The sequence below is a fragment of the Lepus europaeus genome, chromosome 20 (genome assembly GCF_033115175.1).
Source record: "Lepus europaeus isolate LE1 chromosome 20, mLepTim1.pri, whole genome shotgun sequence".
Classification (NCBI taxonomy): Eukaryota; Metazoa; Chordata; class Mammalia; order Lagomorpha; family Leporidae; genus Lepus; species Lepus europaeus.
In genome coordinates, this window is record NC_084846.1 from 39,327,906 (window position 1) to 39,353,241 (window position 25,336).

The 25,336-nt window shown below is 41.1% G+C and overlaps 1 protein-coding gene across 5 annotated transcripts in view; it reads right to left on the reverse strand.

Annotated features, from left to right (window-relative positions):
* ELMO1 (engulfment and cell motility 1) overlaps nucleotides 1-25,336 on the reverse strand; it is a 565,441-nt gene that overhangs the window by 163,118 nt on the left and 376,987 nt on the right. For all 5 annotated transcript variants that reach the window (XM_062178895.1, XM_062178893.1, XM_062178898.1 and 2 more), the window contains exon 16: nucleotides 10,028-10,164. In XM_062178895.1, coding sequence (XP_062034879.1) covers nucleotides 10,028-10,164 — 137 coding nt within the window. The remainder of the gene's footprint in view (nucleotides 1-10,027; nucleotides 10,165-25,336) is intronic.

Sequence of the window (25,336 nt, forward strand, 5' to 3'; positions counted from 1 at the left end):
GACTGCCTGAATGGATTAAAAATTCCATCTATTTGCTGCCTGCAAGAAATACATCTCAACAACAAAGATACCCACAGATTAAAAATGAAAGTGTGCAAAAAGATATTTCATGCTAAAAAAAAAAGGGCTAGAACCTTAATATCAGACAAAATAGACTTCAATGCAAAAACTGTTAAGAGACAAGGAAGGGCAATACGTAATGATTAAGGGATCAATTCAACAGGAAGATGTGAATATTATAAATGTAAAAGCACCTGATTACAGGGCACTTGGTTATTTAAAAGAAATGTTAATGGATCTAAAGGGAAACATAGAGTCCAATACAATAGGAATGAGGGACTTCAATATCCCACTGTCAGCAACAGACAGATCAACCAGACAGAAAATCAGCAAGGCACTAACAGAATTAATTCACACTTTAGGCCAAATGGACCTAATGGAAATCTATATAATTTTTCATCCTACAATGCAAAATACACATTCTTCTCACCACTGCACGGAACTTTCTTTAGAACAGACCACATATTAGACCATAAAGCAAGTCTCAGCAAATTCAAAAAAATTGAAATCATACCACGCATCTTTCTGACTACAATGGAATGAAGCTGTAAATCAGCAACTTAAGAATCTCTAAAACATATGTAAACACATGGAGACTGAACAACATGGGTCATTGAAGAAATCAAAAGAGAAATGAAAATATTTCTGTAAATGAATGAAGATCACAATACAACATATCAAAACTTATGAGATATGGCAAAAGCAGTGTTAACAGCACAGTTTATAGCAAATGGTGCCTACATTAAGAAATTGGAAAGGCAGCAAATAGAGCAATCAATGCATCTCAAGGACCTAGAAAAACAAAAGCAAACCAAACCCAAAATAGTAGGAGAAAAGAAATAATTAAAATTAGAGGAGAAATCAACAAAATTGAAAAAAAAAAAACAAAAGAGCAGTGAAAGGAAAAGCTGGTTTTTGTTTTTTTTTTTTTTTTGGAAAAATGAAACAAAATTGACATAACATTGGCCCAATTAACCAAAAAAATGGAGGGAGAGGACTTAAATCAATAAAACTAGAGATGAAAAAGGAAATGTTAACAACAAGCACCACAGAAATTAAAAAGAATCATCAGAAATTACTACAAAGAATTGTATGCCAACAAATTTGGAAATTTAGAAGAAATGGATAGATTCCTGGACACATACAATCTGCCAAAATTGAGCCATGAAGACACAGCAAACCTCAATAGACCAATAGCCAAGATGGAAATTAAATCAGACCCTTGCAGCAAAGAAAAGCCCAGGACTGGATGGATTCACTGCTGAATTCTTCCAGACATTTAAAGATGAGCTAACTTCAATATTTCTCAAGCTATTCAAAATAATTGAAAGGGAGGGAATCCTCTCAAACTCTTTCTATGAAGCCAGCATCACCTTAATTTATAAACCTAAAATAGATGTAACAGGGAAAGAGAACTACAGACCAATTTCCCTGATGAACACAAAAATCCTCAACAAAATATAAGCCAATCAAATCCAACAACATATCAGAAAATCATTCACTGAGATCAAGTTGTATTTATTCCTGATATTCAGGGATGGTTCAACATTCACAAATCAATGTGATACATCACATTAACAAACTGAAGAAAAAAACCATCTGATTATCTCAATAGATGCAGAGAAATCACTTGATAACACACAACACTCTTTCATGATGAAAACTTTAAGCAAATTGGGTACAGAAGGAACATTCCTCAACACAATCAAGACAATTTATGACAAATCCATGGCCCTAGCATCCTACTGAGTGGGGAAAAGTTAGAATTCTCACTGAGATCTAGAACCAGACAAAGATATCTACTCTCACCATGGCTATTTAATATATTCCTGGAAGTTTTAGCCAGAGCTATTAGGCAAGAAAAAGAAATCAAAGGGATACAAATTGAGAAGGAGGAAGTTAAACTACCCCTATTTTCAGATGACATGATTCTATGTATAAAGGATCCAAAAGACTCCACTAAGAGACTATTGGAACTCATAAAAGAGTTTGGCAAAGTGGCAGGACATCAAATCAACACACAAAAATCAATAGTCTTCGTATACACAGACAACCCCACAGCCTAGAAAGAACTTCTAAGATCAATCTCATTCACAATAGGTCCAAAAAAAAATCAAATACCTTGGAATCGATTTATCCAAGGATGTCAACAATCTATACAATGATAATTATAAAACATTAAATAAATAAAGAGAAGAAGACACAAAAAATGGAAAAATCTTCCATGTTCATGGATTGGAAGAATCAATATCATCAAAATGTCCATACTACCCAAAGCAACTTGCAGATTCAATGTGATCCCAATCAAAATACCAAGGACATTCTCAGATTTATAGAAAAAAAGGATGCTGAAATTCAAATGGAAATACAGGAGACCCCGAACAGCGAAAGCAATCTTATCCAAAAACCAAAGCCAGAGGCATCACAATATCGGATTTTAAGACATACTACAGTTAAAGTCAAAATAGCCTAGTACTGGCACAAAAACAGACTTGTAGATCAATGGAACAGAATAGAAATGCCAGAAATCAACCCATGTATCTACAACCAACTGATCTCTGACAAAGGAGATAAAATCAATCCCTGGAACAAGGACAGTCTCTTCAACAAATAGTGTTGGGAAAACTAGATCTCCACACATGGAAGTATAAAGCAAGATCCCTACCTTACACCTTACACAAAAATTCACTCAAAGTGGGTTGAAGACCTAAATCTATGACCTGATACCATCAAATTACTAGAAAACATTGGAGAAAACCTGCAAGATATTGGCACAGGCAATGAGTTCTTGGAAAAGTCCCCAGAAGCACAGGCAATCAAATACAAAATTGACAAATTGGATTACAGCAAATTGAGAAGCTACTGCACTGCAAAAGAAATACTCAGCATAGAAAGAGGCAACAGAAAGAATGGTAAAATTATTTGCAAACTATGCAACTGATAAAGGATTAATAACCAGAATATATAAAGAGGTCAAGAAACTCAACAACAACAAAACAAACAACTCAGTCAAGAAATGGGCAAATGACTTAAACAGGCATTTTTCAAAAGAGGAAACCCAAATGGCCAACAGACACATGAAAAAGTTCTCAGGATCACTAGCTGTCAGGGAAATACAAATCAAAACCACAATGAAGATTCACTTCATCCCTGTTAGAATGGCTTTCATACAGAAATCAACAAACAACCAATGCTGGCGTGTATGTAGGGAAAAAGGTATCCTAATCCACTGTTGGTGGGAATGTGCATTGGTACAGCCACTGTGGAAGACAGTATGCAGATTCCTCAGAAATATGAATATAGATCTACCATATGACTCATCCATCCCACTCATGGGAATTTACCCAGGGGAAATAAAATCAGCATATGAAAGAGTTAGCTGTACCTCAATGTTTATTGCAGCTCAATTCACAATAGCTAAGGTATGGAATCAACCCAAATGCCCATCAGCTGAAGACTGGATAAAGAAATTAATGAGATATATTATCCATGGAATACTACACAGAGGTTAAAAAAAATGAAATTTTGTCATTTGCAACAAAATGGACAAAACTGGAAAACATACTTAGTGAAAGAAGCCAGTCCCCAAAGGACAAATACCATACATTCTTCCTGATCTGTGATAACTAATAGAGCATCTAAAAGGTAATCTATTGAAGTTAAATTAACACTTCAAGGCTGGAGCCATGGCTCACGAGGCTAATCCTCTGCCTGCAGTGCCAGCACCCCGGGGTTCTAGTCCCGGTTGGGGCGCTGGATTCTGTCCCGGTTGCTCCTCTTCCAGTCCAGCTCTCTGCTGTGGCCCGGGAAGGCAGTGGAGGATGGCCCAAGTGCTTGGGCCCTGCACCCGCATGGGAGTCCAGGAGGAAGCACCTGGCTCCTGGCTTCGGATCAGCGCAGCGCGCCGGCCGTAGCAGCCATTTGGGGAGTGAACCAATGGAAGGAAGACCTTTCTGTCTCTCTCTCTCTCACTGTCTAACTCTGCCTGTCAAAAAAATAAACAAATAAACACTTCAAGATGCAATGACTTTGAAGAGCCCTTGTCTCAACTGTTGAGGAAGTTTTTTTTTTTAAATACAATTTGTTGAATTCTTTACTTAGTATTGAGTTATGCATATGTGTATAAAGTTAATTGAAAATAGATCTTAGAAAAAAATAAGAATGGAAATAGTAGAGGGAGGAGGAAGAGGGGTGGGAGTGTGGGTTGGAGGGCAGGTACAGTGGGAAGAATCATTGTATTCCTAAAGTTGTATTTATGAAAAGCATTAAGTTTGTATTCTTTAAATAAAAGGTTTCTGGAGAAAAAATAAAATATATTTGCCTTCCTCAAAAAAAAAAAAATTTTAGCAAATCACTGTCTTGGTCTTCCTGCTGTCCTAGACACTGTAACTAATAGTGACGGGAAACACAGGAGATGTACCTTAATGGCAATCCAGTACAATGTGGCAAATTCCATAAAAAAAAAGGGTAGCACTACCTTAAATGAATAGCTTAGCAGCACAAACTCTGGCCTAACACCATTTGCTACCCATTCAATGAGAAACATCAAAAGAAAAAAAAAAATCTATACAATGCATTCGCTTCTAGAGGAGGTTTCTGCCCAGTGGCAAATCCAAGGACCTTTGTGAAATAGGAGAAGCCGTTTGAATAAACACTTGCTAATGGCCTAGACAGCTGAAAAATGGATAACCTCATCATATGACATTAGGGCTCTTTAAAAGACTTCGCCTCTACTTAAATATTCATGTTTCAATTAAAACATACACCTACTTTATTAGCCACACCAGGCCCAGTTCAGATCAATAACAGCAACACTAGATGGAATTCTAATGAAGATAAACAGCCCTGAGTTCCCCCAGCTTCCCCTGGGCACTGACGCACAAAGCTTCCTTTCACAACTTGCTCTGAGATATTTTACAGTCACCTGCCTCATGCAAATGAGGAGATTCATGTTTATTCATGGTGAGAGTTACAGACCACCTTTCATTCCCTAGGCCAGCTCCGCTAACCAACAGAGCGCCGCCGTCTGCACCACTGTGGAGTTGGGCTCGCCCAGGAAGGGGACTCCTGAATAGATAATTGCCCCTGACAAGCACTCAGAGAAAGTCAGTAAGCTGAAAGCAGAGAGGAGAGTGAAGATGTTCCCTGGTTTTACTCCCGTGCTCGCTGCCTTTAAGGTTCCTAGCACAATGTCTTTTGTATACCATACCATAATCCACTAGATGCGATTAGTGGGCAGGTATTTGTTAAGGAAAAATCTTCCAGGGGCTTTCTCAGGATGATTCCTTCTGACCTTTCCAATTCTTCCTCATTGAGATTTTCTCTTATTGACTCTGATGAAGCTCAGGCCTGGCCAGAGGCAGCTGCGGCTTTGTTTAATGGGCCTGGGTTCTCTGATGCACAGCCTCTGCTATTTTGAAGGCTGTTTTCTCATCTGAGAGCCTGAGGTTTTAACTTCTACTGTGTGTGCTTAGCTTAATACAGTGCTGGATGTTTCAAAACAGTACTTGTACTAGAGTAACCACATTGTTCCAATCGTTAGTTTCTTCCATTTTGGTAACCTGAAAGTGTGGCTTATGACACTGATTTTGAGAGCATCTAAATAGTGCCAACACTATGAATAAATACAAAAAAAGGCTCAGTCATCCCTGTAGAGGTTTGGACAACTAAGTAATTGTTGGGAAGGCCTTAATTCTCCCCAGCCACTAAGGACATGAGCATGGTGGGTCCTGCTGATGTTCAGGCTGACCCTATAACATGTCACATGGGAAACTAAATTACCCAATACACTTGTTTGAAAGAAGACCCTGCCAAAATCCATGAAAATTTCAGCCAAAAGTCCATTTGTTTTCCAATGTTAAATGGGTTATTAATTCAGTTCAGAATTTAACATGGGGTTCAGAGCTTCACTTTTCTTTTTCCTTTTTAACATAATGGCCCAAAAAATGTCTTCTTTTGAAAAGGGCAATTTACTCATCTTTCACAGGCAGGATTTATCTTATTAAATCCAAAAGAACACTTTATAGCTGCATTCGACATTTACCTCTTCAAGCATCTTCACACTTATTACTTCAACTTAATATCATGCCGTTCTAAGAGAGGGCATGAAATACTAGGATTCATTAATTTACTTTAAAATTTTCAGGCACAGAGCTGTTGAGGGGCAGTGTGAGGATTAGCACTTGGGTCTTAGAAGCCACCAGCATACTTGCTACTCCTTCAATGCATGCAATTTGCCCTGGTTGGTGATCTGTGTCACATGTGTCAACTGATGACAATCCTCATCACACAAAACACCTTCAGTGATCAACCCACCTTAAAGTGCCCCTCCCCACCATGATTTGATTGGCCTGTGGTTCAACTGTGTACTGGAATAGCAAGGTTTTCAAAACCCATTCAGGTGATTCTACTGTACAGCCAAAATTATGAAACACTGCTACAAACAAATAAATATTTTGATGAGTACATTCTTATTAGAATGTTTAAAGTGAAGCAGCCAGCCACAAACACTTTAAGTGAGACTCCCATACCTGAAATATTCAAATCCCTTGCATCCTCTTTCCTACCCTGCTCAAAAACGAGGGCTTCAAAGAAATGATTACGGGGCCACTTGTGTGCCGAGGTAACCAGCTGCAGTGTAGCACTTCTCTAATACCCATAAAAATGAATAATGCATGCTCTAAAATATTGGTAATAAAAGGCAAAAACATAGAATGCAAACTCAATGGCCTGAATCAATGGATTATTTTGCAGACTGCTATATTGAGAAACTGAAAGAAAGTACTTTTCAAAAGCATAAATATTTTAATCACTCTCCAATTCTACTTCTCTTATATAAATAAAAAACATCCCATCTGCTGCTTCCCAAGCCCAGAAAAGCAGAGGACAGCTGCTTTTCCAAACATTCTCTCCAGCACTGGCATTAACTACCAAGCAGTGGATATCTATAAACTGGTGTCCCAAGCAAGAGAGGCTGCAGAAGATATTTCTGCCTCTGATACAATTCAGCATAGTTTGTCACACAAATCAACATTTTGAATTGAAGGGCACTGTTTCCCCAGTGAGGAGACAAAGGCGGCAGATAGCTGAGTCCTTTCTCCCGAGCCCAGGGTTTCGGGCTGAACAATTTTTCTGCCTTCCATGTTCCGTTCAAAGTGGTGAAAGCCTGAGACAGTGTCCAAGAAATGCAAAAGAACCTATGCTGCGTGTTAAGCTCTTTTAAAATATTTCTGCATTCAAATTTTGGACAGTCTTAGGGAACAAGAAAAACATTAAACCTACCAGTAATTCCAGACCTACATTTGTTCTTAAATTCAATCTCCTCAGCTACCAAGTTAATAACAAGAAGAAAAGCGAACTGATTTCAATTTCAGCTCTTCTCTCTTCTCCAATGTATTTTCAGGTAAAGCAGAGCAGTGGCTGATAGATGGGAGCAGGAAAAAAAAATCAGAAAGTCAGTCTTTCCACTGAACCAGAGGCTCTCACAGAGGTGCCGCCTTGGGAAAGGTTGGTGGAGGCAGAACAGGGACATAAAAGAACAGGGACATAACTTCATCTGTAATTGAGCAGCCACTAGCAGAACTCTGTGACTAGGATTACATCTACCAGCACAAAGAAGCAACAAACAAAAGGCTTATCTATCCATGTTTCATTAATTTAAATGGATAGACACCCCTAAAAATCTAATACAGCTACAAATCAAATATACCCTGTGAGGAGCAAAATAATGGTTCCCTCAAGGATGCCCATGTTCCAATCCCCAGAACCAGGGAATATGTTATGTTATCCAGCAAAGGAGAATTGAGGTTGTAGCTGGATGTAAGGTTGCTATCAGCTGCCGTCAAGATAGGGAGATTATCAAGGACTCTCCAGGTTGTCGAAAGTAAAAGAGTTGAAGATCAAGGGGGAAGAGGGATCAGAAAAGTGGGAAGGACTGGTCCTGCAGTTGCTGGCTTTGAAAGTGGACAAATACGGTATGAGCCAAAGAATGCAAGAAGCCTATAAAGACTGGAAACAGCCAGGAAACTGACTGGTTCCGTGGGCCTCCAGGAAGAAACACGGCTTTTCCTACACCTTCACCTTAGCCTACTGAAACCTATTTTGGCTTCCGAACTCTGGAACTGTATTATAATACATTTGTATGTTCTAAGCTGCCAAGTTTGTGGTAGTTTGTCAGAGCAGCAATAGGAAATGATTACACATGTGATAAGTGTGTCAATCAGATACACTCTTCTGGCCACAAAAGCAATCAGAAGAAAAGGCAAACATAGCAAAAATATTTAGTGGAGAAAATTAAAAGTCCTGGTTCTTCCCATTCCTGAACCATGATCCGCTCTTGATCCAAGCCCAAACACATGGTCGTCAGTGAGGTAGGTCCCCCTCTCCTGTGTGCTGGCACACAGAGCTGAGGACAGCGTTGTGTTCCCACTGCAGTACAGGAAGAGTGGAACTGGTAAGTGCAGAGTAGGCACGGCCACTTTCAAAGACTACTGATTTCTTTTGACTTTATTCTACAAAGGCCTCACTGCTCCTCCTTCCCTCTCCCCCAAGGATGATTTACACCTGAATTACAACATCTCTCATAATCAAGTGAAGTGCACTCAGGAGGTCGCAGTTAGAAACACAAGGGGATGAATGGGCTGCTCTCTTCCACTCTCCTCCTTGAATCAAGCCTTGCCTCAGGGACAGCTGCTCAGTTGTTGTGGCTTCCAGATCAGTGCTATCCAGGGAGGAGCCCTGCTGGAGCCAATTTCTATGCATTCAATACATGACCCAAGATGCAAAGGGAAAAGTTACCGCATTGAATGACTTGTCTGGAACAACAGCAGGTGAGATCACTATGTTGGGGGAGATGGTCAGGATTGAATCTGTTTGAAGCCTGGGTTCTTCCCTTGGTTTTCTTTCTTTTTGACCGGTATTGGTTCAAGATGGCATAAACCAGAAATACCGGAAAAGAAAGGAGAGATGTGAATTCAGAGAAAAGAAAACAGGAAGACAGAGACTGATATGAACATTAAGTGTAGCTGGAATTCAATTATTATGTGATGCACGATGCAAGAGTTCACAAAGACCGGCTGCATGACTTTGAGCCTAAACTCTTAGACTTACAGTTGACATCATCCCTTGGCACCAGATGAATGGGCATTGGTGATGGGCCATACATTGTATAGCCCATTAAAATGATTAAAGGCCAAAATACACCTGTACCAACCATAAGGCCAGTGGTTATTAGCCATGTCATTATTGTTAATTAGACCCTTATTGAAGGATAAAGATTTTATTTATCTCTAAAAGTATGGACAGCATTTCTACTTTCTTAGAGTCAGGCAATACTCTTCTCAACATTCACACACGAATGGAAATAAATCCATGCTTACAAGAAATTACAATATAGAAAACCAAAGAGCACTTCAGTTCAAAGAATCAAATGCTTACTCTACATATAACTTGCCCAGTTCCCTGAAAGACATGTTTCATTTCAATAAAAATTATTTTTGACACAGCACAGGGCAGATTCTCTCAACACATCCATAATCTGTAAAGAAATCACTGAGGTAGAGCAGTCCTCCTAATCTCATTTGCTCCATGCCAGACTCCTGCACAGGTGGAGAGAGCCACTTTCCCAACAGATCTTGCATTACTGAGAAGTCCCAAATTAATGTTATGAAAGAAAAAAAGTTCATCTTGACATTTCCCCACATAAAAGGTCTGTGCTGATGTTCTGGCTTACACAAAATGAACAGAGCTGTTCCAAGGTTATCCCTAGAGAGGTGAGAGCATCCCCAGCACTATAGTTTCAAGTCTACATAGGTACTTCTTTCTTTACTCTCAAAGCAACCTAAAATTATAGTCTTCCTCATTCCCCCACCTTGTGAGCCACCTCCTACACATAGCAGAGGTCTGTGGATAATGCATCTTTCATGACCCAGGAAGCTCCTGGCCCCATCTCACACCTACAAGACTCTACCTTATTGAAGTCTTCCGAGGTAGCCCTCATTTCCTTCCAGGTCTTGTTCAGAAGCTGGATACAGATGCAGAAAAACTCCTCAAAGGATCTGTCGTGGGTGAAGAACATCGGGTGGAAGTCGTTGCACGTCTCACTAGCTGGAGGAAAGAGAAGGCAAATAAGACAGCAAGTTTTGCAACAGGAAAATGGGGGGACACTACCACATGTGGGTCTCCAAGGAGAGACAATGGGAAGCATTTTTAGCTTAAGCAATGATGGAGAAAAGGAATTTTGAAAAAGCAACCAAAGGATGGCCCAATACAACTTAGAAGCTTAAGATCAGATGCTCAGACCTACCCTTAGGCACACATTTTGGCAGAAAAAAAGCTCCCAAACCATCCCAAGACAAGAGTCTACTGGCTTTGTTCTGTAGCCACTGAGTAGAAGCCCAAATTTGCCTTCTTGACCTTATAGAACTTTTTCAGACTGCCTTGTCAGGCACAGCTCCTCCATCACTTGCAATGTTCCCTTAACAGAAGCGCTGAAAGAGTATAGGCTTTCCTGAATATACGGTTAATTGCAACATCAGAATAGCATCATGGTTATTTCTCCAGGGTGCTCTTTTCATTCTTACAGCAGTAAGCAGGGGACATTTGTGATCATTAGCCATCTGATCCCATTGACCATTTGTTTTATGTTCCCAGGCACAGATGGCTGGAGGTCAAAGCAACCCAATTGGCCACTGGTCCAGTCCTGGGCCAAACCATGAAATCAGACAAGATTAACATTGAGTCTTCCCATCGCAATCTTTCTCTGGTCAGACACAATGCTCTGGGCTCTATGTCCAGACACCCCTCTTCACCTTTGAGCAGTGCCAGGACCAGCATCTCTGCTGGTCCCCTCATCCCAGCTGTCAAGCTTAGATTTTTATAGCCCTTCTACAATCAGGACGTTTCATTTGACCTTCAAAATGTCTCTTGCTACTTATGCCTTATGGATGAGGACATTGTGGAGTCAAGAAACTAGTTTTTGTGACCTCCTAAAACAATAGCCTATATACTCGCAGCTGGTATTGTGGTGCAGCAGATAAAGCCACTGCTTTCAACACGTGCATCTCATATAGGAGTGCCAGTTAGAGTCCAGGTCGCTCATTTCCAACCCATTTTCCCACTGATGCACCTGGGAAGGCAGTGGAAACTGACCCAAGCGCTTAGTTTTCATGTGGGAGACCAGGATGGAGTTCCTGGCTCCTGGCTTCAGTGTTGCTAATATCTGGCTATTGTGGCTATTTGAGGAATAAACCAGAAGAGGGAAGTATGCTCACTGGAGCACTTTCGCCTCCCCTCCCTGCCCACTGTCACTCTGCCTTTCAAATAGGTAAATCTTAAAAAAGCAAATAAATGTATACAGTGAAAATTATTTCAATTTTAATTGGAATCTCTTTCATTAGCCATCAAGGCTCAGAATTTCAGGCCTTAGAAGTCCAGGAGAAGGGTAGGGTGGGGGCAGGAGGTATTTTCTGGTCTTGGAGAGAGCCCTGGAAGGAGCCTGCCATGTGGATGAGCATTGACTCCACTTAGAACTGTCTGGTGCAGGCCCTCATTGAGCAAACCCAGATCAAACCTAAAGGGATTATGTTCTGCTCTGGCAAAGTTGCAAGGAAACATACACAAACCTCTTCTGTCTTCAACCTGTGCAAATCCTGTGAATTCCAGACTTCTGAACAGCTGAAAATAACAAAGTGGTGTGTGTTTGTACACTTGGCCCTTCTGAACAAGGCAAACCAATTTGAAGATACGGGAATGTCATTTTCTTCCAGAAAATGTATTGGGATAGTCTAGCAGCAAAGCATAGTCATGTAAGAAAAGAAAGGGTCTAGGAAAAGATTTGCATTCAAGCCCTGCTCACGCCAACCAGAGTCAAGTCAGTTCATATTCCTGAGCCTAGATTTTCTTAACTAAAAGAATGGAAATGAAATTTCCTCTGCCTTCTCCTGAGGCTTTAGAGAGGATCAAATGTGCAATTCACAGGAAAGCACTTTGGAAAGGATAAAAGTTAACACAAATATGGCAAGAGGGGATGGCAACGATAGCACATGTTGTAGCAGCACACTGTTTCCAGGAACATGGTTGTTCTTTGATTTTCCCCTAATTCTTAGTCAAGTCTGTTCACATCTCAGCAATTAGAAGCAAGAACACAGAAGTCACCCCAACCCAGCCTGAATTTCTGGCAAAGAGACAGCAAAAGTGAAGTTTTGACCTGAGATGCAAAGCTATTTAAGGAAGTTGGAACATAAATACAGGCAAGTTGTGCTGTTTGCTGCTTTGGGCAATAAGCTGTCAGTCTCACTTTCACAAGCACTGAAGCCAATGAAATTTACAACTCTGCAGAAGCACCTCAGAATGCTATTGCCATCCAAGACCTCATTATTAATCACATTATCACAGGATCATTTTGGGACCTGGTATGATTCTACGTGTACTTCATGCCCTAGTTAAAGCTTTTATGGGATTGCTGGAGCTGAGATAGCCAGACAAAACTGAGACCTCTAAGTCCCACTGTTGCTTGGGTGCAGAGGGTAGGAAATGACATCATTCCTAATAAGCAGCCTTTGTTGGATCTCTTATGCACCAAGGGCTCTAGGCATTATCACTGCAGCAATGCTGGGAGGTAGGCATTCTGGGTACCTTCATTTTGCATATAAGGTCAAGCTTGGAGAAATGAAGCCTTCCATCATAAGCTTTTTAAGGTGGCCTCAAGCGAGCATTTGAAGCCCACAGTTTAGCTGACCCAGCAAGCTTCCTGCTGTCATTGACATCAAGAGCCCAGGGCATTTTCTTGCAGTTGCTGCTTTGCAAATTAATTTCTCCACCCACTCTCCTTTACCTTCCAAATTCTTTGTCAACAGAAATGCAGATCATGACCAGCAGTCCATGAGGGCTCACAGCCAGCACCTACTGATGAGCACCTGCTGACTGGGACACCTGGCCATGTAATAGAAGCACCAAAGCCAGCAATGCCACTGCCACCAGTCAACGGCCAGGAGTGGGATGTCAGGATTTCTGCATTATTACAGCACACACGTGAAGATCTTATTAACTCCTTCTTTAAAAAGATGAGAAACAAGACTGAAAAATGTTAGGTGACTTGTCAGAGGTGTCTTGGCTTGCAAGTGGTAGTGTTAGGATGCACTGGAGTGGACTTGGCCCAAGCCCATTGTTCTGTTGCGCTCTGTTTCCTTATTCTGTTTCATTTAACACTGCCTCCACCGCACATTCACCACACAGATCTAAAATGATGGCTTCTCCACTCATAGGAGACATTTAGGAAGTAAAATCTTAGGAAGAGCACAACTTTAACTATTAATGTGTAGGGTATACTAAGAGTCTGGGACTTGTCTGTCCCAGACTTACTCCCAGCACTAATGGTTCAAGTGGAACCAGATTCAAATCACCAGGATTACACTCCTATTCTGAACTTTATTTTTCCTTTCCCTAAATCTGGGCCAAGCTATCCACCGGACAACTCTAGGGTATCCAAGAAAGAGTCCCTTTGGTTCCTGGCTTCTAGTGAACCAACTCTTATCTCCCTCCAGACAGTTTCAACCTCTGCAACACACCAAGTTCCCCTATGTAGTCAGGCATTGCAGAGGGTTCCCACTGAATGAATTTATTTGGTTCATTTCAAGAAACAAAAAAGTTGGGTTCCATGATAATAGAACCTTGATTTTGCTCATGAAAACAACGGTCTTGGCTTAAAAAAAAAAAGAGTCCAACTCATAACCTCTCTTTTAATTAAGAGAAGTCACATATTGAAACCCAGTCGACAACTGATAGGTAGAAATTACGGGCTAATTTTCAGGAAAGACCTTTAAGAAGTTAAACACTTAGCTGGTTTGACCCTGTTTTGCCTCTGCCTTCCTTTCCAACTCCTTCATGTTTGGAACACAGGAGTCTAACTGGGGCTCCCATGGCCACTGTGTCAGAATACAAATGAGGGCTGTATCCTAGACAGCTGGAAGGAAACACGGGTGACATGGCGGAGTCATCATGCCGACCTAAAACTGCCCTCCTATGGAATTCTTCGTACATGATTTGTTTAAGTAATTTTTTGAGCTTTCTGTTACTCACAAGACACACAAAATGACTAACACAGAAGCTTAAGTTCAAGCAAGTATACAGATACCAGCATAAGAGAACACATGCTCAAGATTATTTAAGGTCATAGAAGAAGCAAGAATAAAGACAGTAGGCTACAGTTAGACAGATTTGCAATCAAATATCAAATTTTATGTTCCCTGGCATGCTACATAACTTCAGCCAATTAAGCTCCCTGAACCCATTTCCACATCTGTAAAATGCATAACCATGAGCAATTGAGATTATGCATATAACACACACGTGAAAGGACTTCAGAAAGTTTGTGGAAAAGTAGGAAAAAAAGAGAACTTCTTTCTTCTGGTGCAAACTTTTTTTTTGAAATCCATGCATAGTTTCTTCATAATACATGTTCCCCTGAACTTTTTGAAGACCTTTTATATTATGAACTCATTAACAGTGGCTTTAAGTCACCATACTTTTTTTTTTTTTTTTGAGAGGCAGTGTGAAAGAGAAACAGATATTGATATAGAGAGCAATCCCATTTGCTGTTTCAGTCCCCAGATGCCCACAATAGCTGAGACTGGGAGCTGGGAACTCAACTCAGGTCTTCCACATAGGCTGCAGGAATTCACCTACTTGAGCCATTCCTGTTGCTTCCCAGGGAGTTCTGCATAAGCAGGAAGCTGGAGCCAGAGCCAGGGACTGAATTCACATACTCTGATATGGGGTCTGAATCTCCTAATTGGCATGTTAACCACTAAGCCAAATGTACACCCTTTAGTCACAATTTGCCATCATCACTTTCAGTATACTGTATAACTTCTTAAAAAGACTATAACAGTTGTAGGAAAGACAGAAGAATCTACTAAATGGCCTTTGGGGTCCTGTACATATGGAGAGGTGGAGTCATCTAATCATTCTGGTTGATTGTGTCAAAAACCTCTAGAAATATCCAGACCCCAGAACTGAAATTCCGCATGGTGAGGGAATACTATGGACTGAGCAATCTGCTAAGAGCTCTCCTTTTCTGAACTGCTTGGATCTACACGAATAATAGAAGTATCACTACTATTCCTATTTCGCAGATTCGAACAATGAGGAACAGTGAAGCTAAGGAACTGGTAGAGTAGGTGCCAGGATCCAAACCCAGAATCCGTCTCCATAACCAATGTTTCCAACCTCCATGTAGAGAGATTGGCTGTCCACATCCTAGGCTTCTTTACGACTCCTCCCTTGCAGTCAGGGTTAGGCAATCAAGAACAATGTGGCCCTTGGCATGCCTACACCAGAAACAATGAAAAGATTTACATATTTGGGATTTATGACTCCATGTCTTAAGGATGCTTCCACACTGGAGGCAAGCATAAAGCACTAAGCATTAATGTTATTCCTCTAAAACTTGCAAAGTGGAATTACTTAGCATTGACTGTTAGCGAGCAGGAAGAACATGTAATCTGATCGATTTGCTCCTTTTGTGTTGTAGATATGAGCTGTCAGAAAAGCCAAATGACTTGTTCAAGAGTTCATGATGGAGACAGGCCATAAAGATGCTGGAAACTAGACTGCTGGGGTTCAGATTGTGATTCTACAACCTGCTAGCTGAGTCACATAGGCTCGTCATTTCTCTGTCCAATGCTTCAATCTTCTCAGCTGTAAAATGGTGACAACAGGAGTACAAACTTGGTCAGCTAGCTGTGCAAATTAAATGGGAAGAGTTCCTACAAGGGAGGCACTCAGTGCAAGTGTGGCCTAACAGGATCACCATGTTCATGTAAAAAGTGGACCAGGTCCTGGGCTACACAGTTAATAAATGTAAACTTGTGTCAGCTTACAAAAATGAACTGAATCTTGAGGACAAGATCCTTAGGTTTAAATAAACAAGCAAAAACATGGAAGATGAGGCCTATACTGTTTTTTAAGGAAAACATCAATACCTACTGAGCAAAAAAAGAATTTAATTAGCAGGCAATGATTTTATAAATGAAATTTAGAGAGAAGCTTTCAATGAGACAAAAATAGTAAGACATTTTAAAAACCAAATTGTTTTCAAGCATTCTATTTTTAACACAATGAGATTCTGCTGTATAAAAAGGAATTAACTCAATGGTCTTTCAAGTCTGGAACATTAAGATATTTTCAGGGCTGAGGATACAACAGATTCTGTTAATTTGCTGACATCTAATTCATTTATAAGTAGGCTGGCTTTGAAAGTTGCTGTAATGTACACATTTGAGGGTACTACAAAAAGTTGAGGAAAAATGCAATTCAAAGGTCAGTTTATTTTGAAGAAAGGATGTTTTAAATCTATACATAATTTTTTTCATAGTATGCATTTCCATGATCTTTTTGAAGAGCCCCCCCCATGCATGGATTTCAACTATTTTGTATCAAAATAAATATATTTTTATTTCCATTTTCCACATTTTTGAAGTACCTTTGTATGATTTTTTTAAAGATTTGTTTATTTATTTGAAAGTCAGTGTTACACAGAGAGAGGAGAAGCAGAGAGAGAGAGAGAGAGGTTTTCCATTCACTGGTTCACTCCCCAATTGGCTGCAACAGCCGGAGCTTTGTTGATTGGAAGCCAGGAGCCAGGAGCTTCCTCTGGGTCTCCCACAGGGATGCAGGGGCCCAAAGATTTGGGCCATCTTCTACCGCTTTCCCAGGTCATAGCAGAGAGCTGGATTGGAAGTGGAGCAGCCAGGACCTGAACCAGAGCTCACATGGGTTGCCAGCACTGCAGGTGGTGGCTTTACCTGCTAAGCCACAGCACTGGCCACCTTTGTTTGATTTTTAAAAATACTTTATGTTTTCATTTAATAGGCAGAGAGACAGAGAGAGAGAAAGGAAGAGAGAGATCGCATCTGTTGGTTTACTCCCCCCAAATGCCCACAACAGCCAGGCTGGGCCAGGCTGAAGTCAAAGCCAGGGACTCAATGTAGGTCTCCCACATAGTTTTTAGGGACGCAACCACTTGAACCATCACTTGCTGTCCCCCAGAGTGTGCTTAGCATGATGCTGGAATCAGGAATGGAATTGAGAACTCAAACTCAGGCACGCTGATGTGGGATGTAGGCATCCCAAGCAGCATCTTACTTCTGGTGCCAAATGTCTGTTTAAAGAATTTTATCTAAAAAAAAAAAAATTTTTTTTTTATTTGAAAGGCAGAGAGACAGATAGAGATCTCCCATCCACCGGTTCAACCCCCCAGATGTCTACAATAGCTGGGACTGAGTCAGACTGAAGTTAGGAGACAGGGATGCAATCTAGTCTTCCACGTGCATTACAGGACTCCAGACGCTTACGCCATTAAGGTATTTGCAGTCTGCATTAGTAGGAAGCTGGTTGGGGACTCCAACCCCAACATTCTGATTTAGAATACAGGCATCTCATTCAGTGTTGTAGCTACTAGGGCAAATGCCTGCTCACCTTGTATGTTTTAAAAATAACAAGAAGGAAGCTATGGACTCACATAGCATTTTGCCTGTCAAAGTAGGTGTGTTCCTATTTTCCACTGGCCAACGTGAGGTGAAGCAAGTATTGTCTCTGGCGTCTCAGAGGACAAGAGCTGCTTCCATTTAGCAGCAAATAATGGAAAGTGAGTATGGAGAACAGGTTCCTGAGCTGCCCCATGACAGAGATTATCTAATCTTAGCTCCCTGGGCTCTCGGCTTCTTACTTATAAATGATATGAGCTGATTGGTTTCTAAAGTTCCGGTTATGTCTAAAATTCCAACTGTGTCCCCCCAAACCCATGCAATGAGTTTTCAACATCTCCATCCCATAAAAAATTACAAAATGTGGAGACTGTACTTGCACTGAACTTTAGTTCCTAAACTACTGTTTCTTTCACTGTTAGGATACCCACACATTTCGTTAGGTCTTTAAATGACCAGAATGGCATTTGATGGGCTTAGCAAACATTTGATGAGTCAGCATTTACTCTTTTTGCATTAGGAAATTGTTATTTGTACATCCTTTCAAACCACAATGCCACCTAATGCAAACCATTACATAAGAATGATGAGATGAGACAGGTCAATGCATATACCATTTTTGTGCTCTCATGGGAATTTTTCAAGACACAGACAATTTTTAGATGCTGAAAAGCTGTATTCCCTCCTTTCTTTGACCCATGTTATAGTGAGAGAGACTTGGAATCCACCTACAAATTACTAGAGGGAGGCAGACTGAAGACACTGGACAAACTGGAATATTTTTCCTATGATATTGAGTTACTGCACTAGTAACCTCTTTGGAAATGGTGGACTTTGAAATAGAGATAAGAAGATCTGACACAAAGGGCATTTTGTTGTAGAAGAAACACAGGAAAGGAACAATCCGAAAATCTTACTAGCTTTCCATAGCACAGACATTCAAATTAGAACTATTTGTGGTTTTAGGGTCAGTCTGGATAATATATTGACAAATTCTCAGAGGACATGTATATTTACACCTTTGCAGAACAATCATCTTGCTCAACCTAAAAAACTTTTGAGTTTTCTATTTTTAGACCTGGTATTCCTTAACATCTAGATTCTGGAGGGCGGTGCTGTGTGGGAAGAGGTTGAAAGTTCAGAACCTTCTGTGGGCAGAGGAGGTAAAATGAGGGCAGCAAGGGCACAGAACTGGAAGTTCAGTCCATACTGAACCTGCCACTCCTGCTATTTCAGGGCATGGGATCAGGAGTTTGAAACCTTCTCAGCTCTCCCAGCTCCTGAAGTTTGGTTTAATCAAACACTAGATAGTCTTTTCTATCCTCTATTATGACTAAAAATAGTATGAAATCCACACTGAAAAGACACAGTAGCTAATCCAATGCTTCACTGTTCACCTTCCCAATGGGCTTTTTTTTTTTTTTTTTTTTTTTTTTTTTTTTGAGAACATGGAGAGAAGGGAAAAAAATTACTGGCTAGTGTCAAGGCTGGAAATCAAGACTTGTAGCACGAAAAGACGGCCAATTTAGCAAAAATGGTCTGCGGCCATATCCCAGGCACACAGTGAATGTTAATTATGGAGTAGAGGTTGTGCAGCAAGGCTGGCCCCAGGTGCAAAGTTTGGTATTGCTACCTCATTGCAATGTGACCTGACCACCTTTTAATTCTTCTGGAACTCAATTTTCTCATTAGGAAAAAAAAAACAACGAAATGAAATAACATACAATGCCTTATATCTCCTCAGGTTTCTGCCAGGATTAAACGTAAAACATTCATATATTAACAGATAAAATAAGCATTCAATAAATGTCAGTTGTTACCAGTTTTAACAGCAAAGTAAATATTATCATACTCAGCTAAAATAATGAAATTGGAGTACTCCACACTATCAAATATAGAGACTTAATACAAAACTACAACAATTAAGAGAGTGTGGTTTTGTATAAGGATGAGAAAATAGACAATGGAATAAAATGCAGAGCCTAAAAAGAGACCCACATACACGGTCACTGGACTAAAGAGAAAGAGATACTGCAGGGGAAAGAATGTTAAATGTATTATTCTGGAATAACTGTATAAGTATTTAAAAGAAATCATTATGACTCCTTACCTCACAGCATCTGTAAGGAGCAATTCTAACTGGAGCCCAGGACTCATGGCGAGAGAGAAAACAAGGAGGCGCCTCTAATCAAGTCGGCGTCTGAAGTTGTGCAGGGCTGAGCCCTACATACCTGGACTTCAGTGTGACTGCATCTTTTGAATGGGTAAAAGAGTATGTGTGGGCATGTTCTTTTGTGCATGGGGTTCCAAATCTTACTGAAGAGTACTGTGGAAGCTCATGAAAATGCTTATAGATTTGACCGGCTGTGTGAAGTCTAGGAAGTGTTGCAACTTTTTTCAGATGATCTCTCTGCTTTCCCTCCACCTCTCTCACTTCCTTCATCCATTTGCTTATAGATGCTTCCTCTGTCCATCAGTGCCTGTGAACATCCAAACATCAGTCCACCCATCCATCCTTGCATATGCTTACTTCCATCCATGCATCTATCCAGTAAGGTAGCTAAGAGTAACACCCTCGTGTCAATCTGAGTTTGCATCCTGGCCTTTCCACTTACTGTGTGGCCTTGAGCTCATGAGCAATGACAGATGGGTAATGATGAGAGTGAGGAAGCAGGAAAGCATCAGTTTATTCAACATTGGAGACTCAATTCCACCCGCAGTGGGCAGCCATAACAAAGGCCTAAACAGGAGTATGATAATGTGGCAACTTCTCATCTCCTTTCATAATCTTAAATTTTGTACCTTTGTAATGGAATCAAAATAAAAAATGGTGTAGATACTTTTTTCCAAAAAATCTTTAAGGTTTAACTTGTAGTGAACTCTTATTTACTTAACTTTAGCATGAAGTTCCCTACTTGGCCCAATGAGGAAAAAAGGAAGAAAATTTGGAAAGGAGTATCACCTTTGTGGTATGAGTTTGTAGAGCAAAACTGAGTGTGAAGCCCAGTGATCTTGCTAATTCTATTTTACCCAGCCAGTGCCAACACAGTACGGGGAGATGCGATGACTAATTCTATGTATCAACTTCCTGAGTTAAGGGGTCAAGGCTGGTCCATGAGGGTGGCTCTGGGGGAGATGAGCGTTGAATCAGGGGATTTAGCAGATGACTCTCCCCAGTGTGAGAGGGCAGAGTCCAGTCCATTGAGGGCCTGAATAGAACAAAAGTAGGAGGAAGCTGGCCTTAATTTCCTGCCTCCCTGTTGAGCTGGGGCATTTTATCTTCTTCTTCTTCTTTTTTGTAAAGATTTATTTATTTATTTATTTGAAAGAGGTACACAGAGAGAGGAGAGACAGTGAGAGAGCAAGAGAGAGAGAGAGGTCCCCTATCTGATGGTTCAACTCCCCAATTGGCCGCAATGGCCAGAGCTGTGCCAATCCAAAGCCTGGAGCCAGGAGCCAGGAGCTTCTTCCAGGTCTCCGATGTGGGTGCAGGGGCCCAAGGACTTAGGCCATCTTACATTGCTTTCCCAGGCCATGGCAGAGAGCTGGATTGGAAGTGGAGCAGCCAGGACTTGAACCGATGCCCATATGGGATGCTGGCACAGCAGGTCAGGGCGTTAACCTGCTGTACCACAGCACTGGCCCCTGGGATATTTTATCTTCTTTAACCCTTGGATTGGACTGGGATTTACACCATTGGCTCCCCTGGTTCTCACAGATTTGGACTTGGATGCATGAGCTTTCCTAGGTCTCCAAATTGTAGATGGCAGGTTCTTGGACCTGTCAGGCATATAGTAAATCTCACACACACACACATATATATATATACACATATATGTATATATATTCTATATATGAAATTTATTATATATAATATAAAATTATATAATTTATTATATTTGATATAAGTATAGACATTAAATTATGAGGAATTATACATATAAAATCTCATATACACATAGGATATTTGAAGAAGCCCATGGAACAATGAAATTAAAAGATACGTGTATTCTTGTGTAAAAATTTTTGGAAAAGTGCATTTTTTTTCAGAATAGTCTTTTTCACAAACATTCTGCAGATCCTTCACATCATTATCTTCAATTGGTTCTGTTTATCCGAAAAAACTCTGACTAGTATTCATACAGGAAAGTAAAAGAGGAGAATTCTCACTGTGTGGTAGATAGTCGAAGACAGCAAAAAGGACAGCATATTCATGAAGTGATTTCTGTATGTCCCTGTTGAAACTTTCTTTATGAGGAAATTTATTCTGAGAAGTGGTTCAGTGAGAGACTGTCATATGGGGAATTAGCATAGATATAAATAACTGTCCGGCCACGTGGGATGAGCACTCGAGGGTTAGGCTGGGATAGAGGCAGATTAAGGAGCGGCTGGGATGTGCCTCACTGACCTGACGCTTAGAGTGTTAGCCAGGTCTAGGAAACTGGCTGAAGTGGGCTAAAAATAAGTAATCCGGAGTCCTATACATGCGGATTTACAGTACGAGGACACGCCAAGGCTTGCTCGCTGCATATGTTTTCCTTGTTGTCAGGGAGCAGCGGTTGCCTCCTCTTACAACGGTTCCCTTACGGTGCGCACCTGAGCTGTGCGGATGACGTCACGTGTGCTAGCAGGGCAGTCAGCGCTCTTCACACTGTCACTGAGGCCATGCCTGCCGACCACTGTCTGACACATGAGTGGACCCTAGAGCCAAGCACAATTTCCACCTCTCAGACCAACAACCAGCCCTGATTGCTTCCCCACAGGCTTAGCTGTTGCTTTTCCCTCTGTGAGGGGTCCATGGAGCCATCCTGCTGGGTCCAATCCTTTGCTAAAGGCACTGCACCTCTGCAGCTCTGCCTGACTTCTTCTTTGTGCTTCCGCAGACCCCTCACTCTCTCCACCTGTCTGGATTCCCCCTCCCAGTGAGGAGCCTACAAGAGACAGGTACACTGACTTAGTCATTTCTGTGTTCCTTCTGGTCCTCGCGCGTTTTTCCATAAACTCACGGTTATACTCCCTCCCTTGGTTTCCTCCCTCCTGGTGGCACCTGGCACATGGCTGCCTTCTTCATGCTGTCACCATGCCCCCACTTCACACACTGGATGAGGAGTTAGTTTCCTTCAACTTCTGTAGCACACATAGCACCCCTGCAATGGACCCACGGACACTGTAGAAGGCGCCACACTGCTTAGCTTACTGTGTTAAAATAATCCATCCTTCCAAATGTGGTTCCCTGCCTCTTTCCCCACCTTTCTGACACTGAGTATGAATGTCCTCTTAAAAGAAGACAGACGAACGCTGTAAAGGAAGTAACCTTATTATAAAAATTCAACAGAATAATCGGATCATGTTTCCAAAATACAAAGACATAGCCCCGCCATTGCTGACACTGAGTACTGGCAAGGGGCTCCCTTCAACACACCCCTCCCGCCTCACCTACACAGCCCCCACACTGAGCACAACACTGGACCCCACTCAGACCCTGTCATGGTGACCACGTGACCACAAGGCTGGTAGCGCGGCATCAACAATGTGTTAACCCTGGGTGGTGGGATCAAGGGAGATATGGGAGAGATTAAGGGAATAATCCACTGACAATCATGCTTTCGCTGATGTGGGATTTGAGAGGATAGAGATTCCTATCAGTACAAAAAGAGAGGTGCATTCCTAATACTGTGGCCACAGACAGGCCCCTGAACAGGAAGGCGGTTCAGAGCAGCTCGCTGCTACCCAGGCTCAGGTGGGGATATTTGAGAGGCAGGTGCAGAGAGGCCCTCCCTGCCCATGAACGGAACTTTGGACCCCAAGAAGCACAGCCTTGGGCATCAGGATAATAATTTAGGAAAAGGTCAAGCTTCGCACAGGTACTTGACTGAGATTTATTGAGATGGGGAGAGAGAGAAAGAGAAGTAAAGGATACGGCATTAAATATCACGCCAGGAACAGCTGGCTGGGAAACCTGAATGACACGACGCTTGGGGAATCTGTCTCAGTACATAAGAACTGTCCAGAAAGGTGAGTTGTTTGTTCTAGAAAAACTGCCATTCCCATGTACTGGGAATGTCCTTTTAAAGAAATATTTTCTCATTTGATCTTCATAACAATTCATGAAGTTGATGCAGATGTTACCAACCCCATTGTACAGATGAGAAAACTGAGGAACAGAGGAGGGAAGAGCTTTCCCACTCATGGAACCAACAGGAGGTGGAGCCAGGCTTTAATACCAGCTTGAGGCAAGAGTCCCTCGTATTAAGTTACCTACTAGAGAAGGATTTCCTTCCATGGGAGGGTTTTAAATCCACCAGTTGTTAGTTTCTGGAGTGCTTATTTACTGTGATTTTCTAAAAAATTAACTCTCCTTTGCTCACTGTTTTCATGAAGACTTGATTTTGCCAACTAAGTTATTTTCAGTCTGTAATTCTTTTCCAATTTAGCAATGGTATTCATGTGTTCCCGCAGAAATATTACTGTTTTAATGTCTGGAAAATAAATCAACCATTTGTAGAGTCTTAATTTCAGGGAACTTTTATTTGTCCATTGATTTAATAGATCCTGATCTTAATAAGAAAGACACAAAATGTGTCTTCTTTAATGTAAGGCTAATATCCTGAAAGATTAAGAAAGTCAACCTAACCAAAATAGCTTCATTTTTTTTGGCCACACAATTATATAGAGCTTACTACATGACACCAGCCACTGTCATCAGTGCAGTACAATTACTAAACTGTTTAATGCTTATATGATCTTCATGGGGCAGCTTGATTCTTATTTCAGTTTCAACAAAACTGAAGCACAGAGAGTCTCAGTGACTTACCCGAGTCACACAGCCAGAGAGAGGCAGAGCTGGGATGTGAGTACAGGAGACATCACCACCAGAGGCTGTGTTCTAACAGATTCACCTGTAGCCAGTGCACTTGGAGGTCCCTAGGCACTGCAGCCTTTTACACAGCTGCCACTGGTGTCCCAATCAATATGGGACAGGCACTGTGAACTTACCTGAGTTCACATAACAAGGCCATGGGCCTCTATAATCCTGATTGACCACACAGATCCATAATTTTCCCAGGGATCTCAGATTTTAGAATCCCGCATCAATAAACAGCCAAATTATATTCCTTAAAAGAATCTCCAGGCACTCTGATTTCTTTAAAAAATTATGCAAAAACTTCCTAATTCTTTTCTTTATTGCATGGCAACTCAAAAACGAAACAAAAATTCCAAAGTTATTTCTTTTCTTCGTTTTTAGTGTTTGGTAATGTGGAAACTAAATATGAATAGAACAAAATGGCATATTCACTAGGCTGTACTCCCAGAATGCTTCGGATTGTCTTAAACAGACATCCTAGAAGCGAATCTGGTTTTGAAGTTAATAAAAATTACTTTTACTACCAAGAAGCAATAATAAAATTAGATTTAAATTCTTATTGATTTAATGAGACTATTCTTTCATCCTGCACAGCATTGTAGGCTCATTGCTATTCCAATGAAGGAGACACTGGTTCCTGGGCCACCAGAATAGATCCCTATATACAGTCGGTCTTAGGGATGGATGTCTGTTTGTGGAGAATTCAGTGTTAACATTTGGTTATTTCTTAAATTCTTCTTAATACTGGAATGGCCATTATCCGCCCTCCAACGCCTGCCTGCTTTGCTGCTTAATAATTACAAATAACCATGATGCTTCTATAAAAGCCCTGCACGTCTTTTCATGTCCTTTTTAATCAATTACAGACTTTGCCTCCAGTTGAATTTGCCCTATACCAAATTCAGCAAAGGTTTTTTGGCTTTAATTC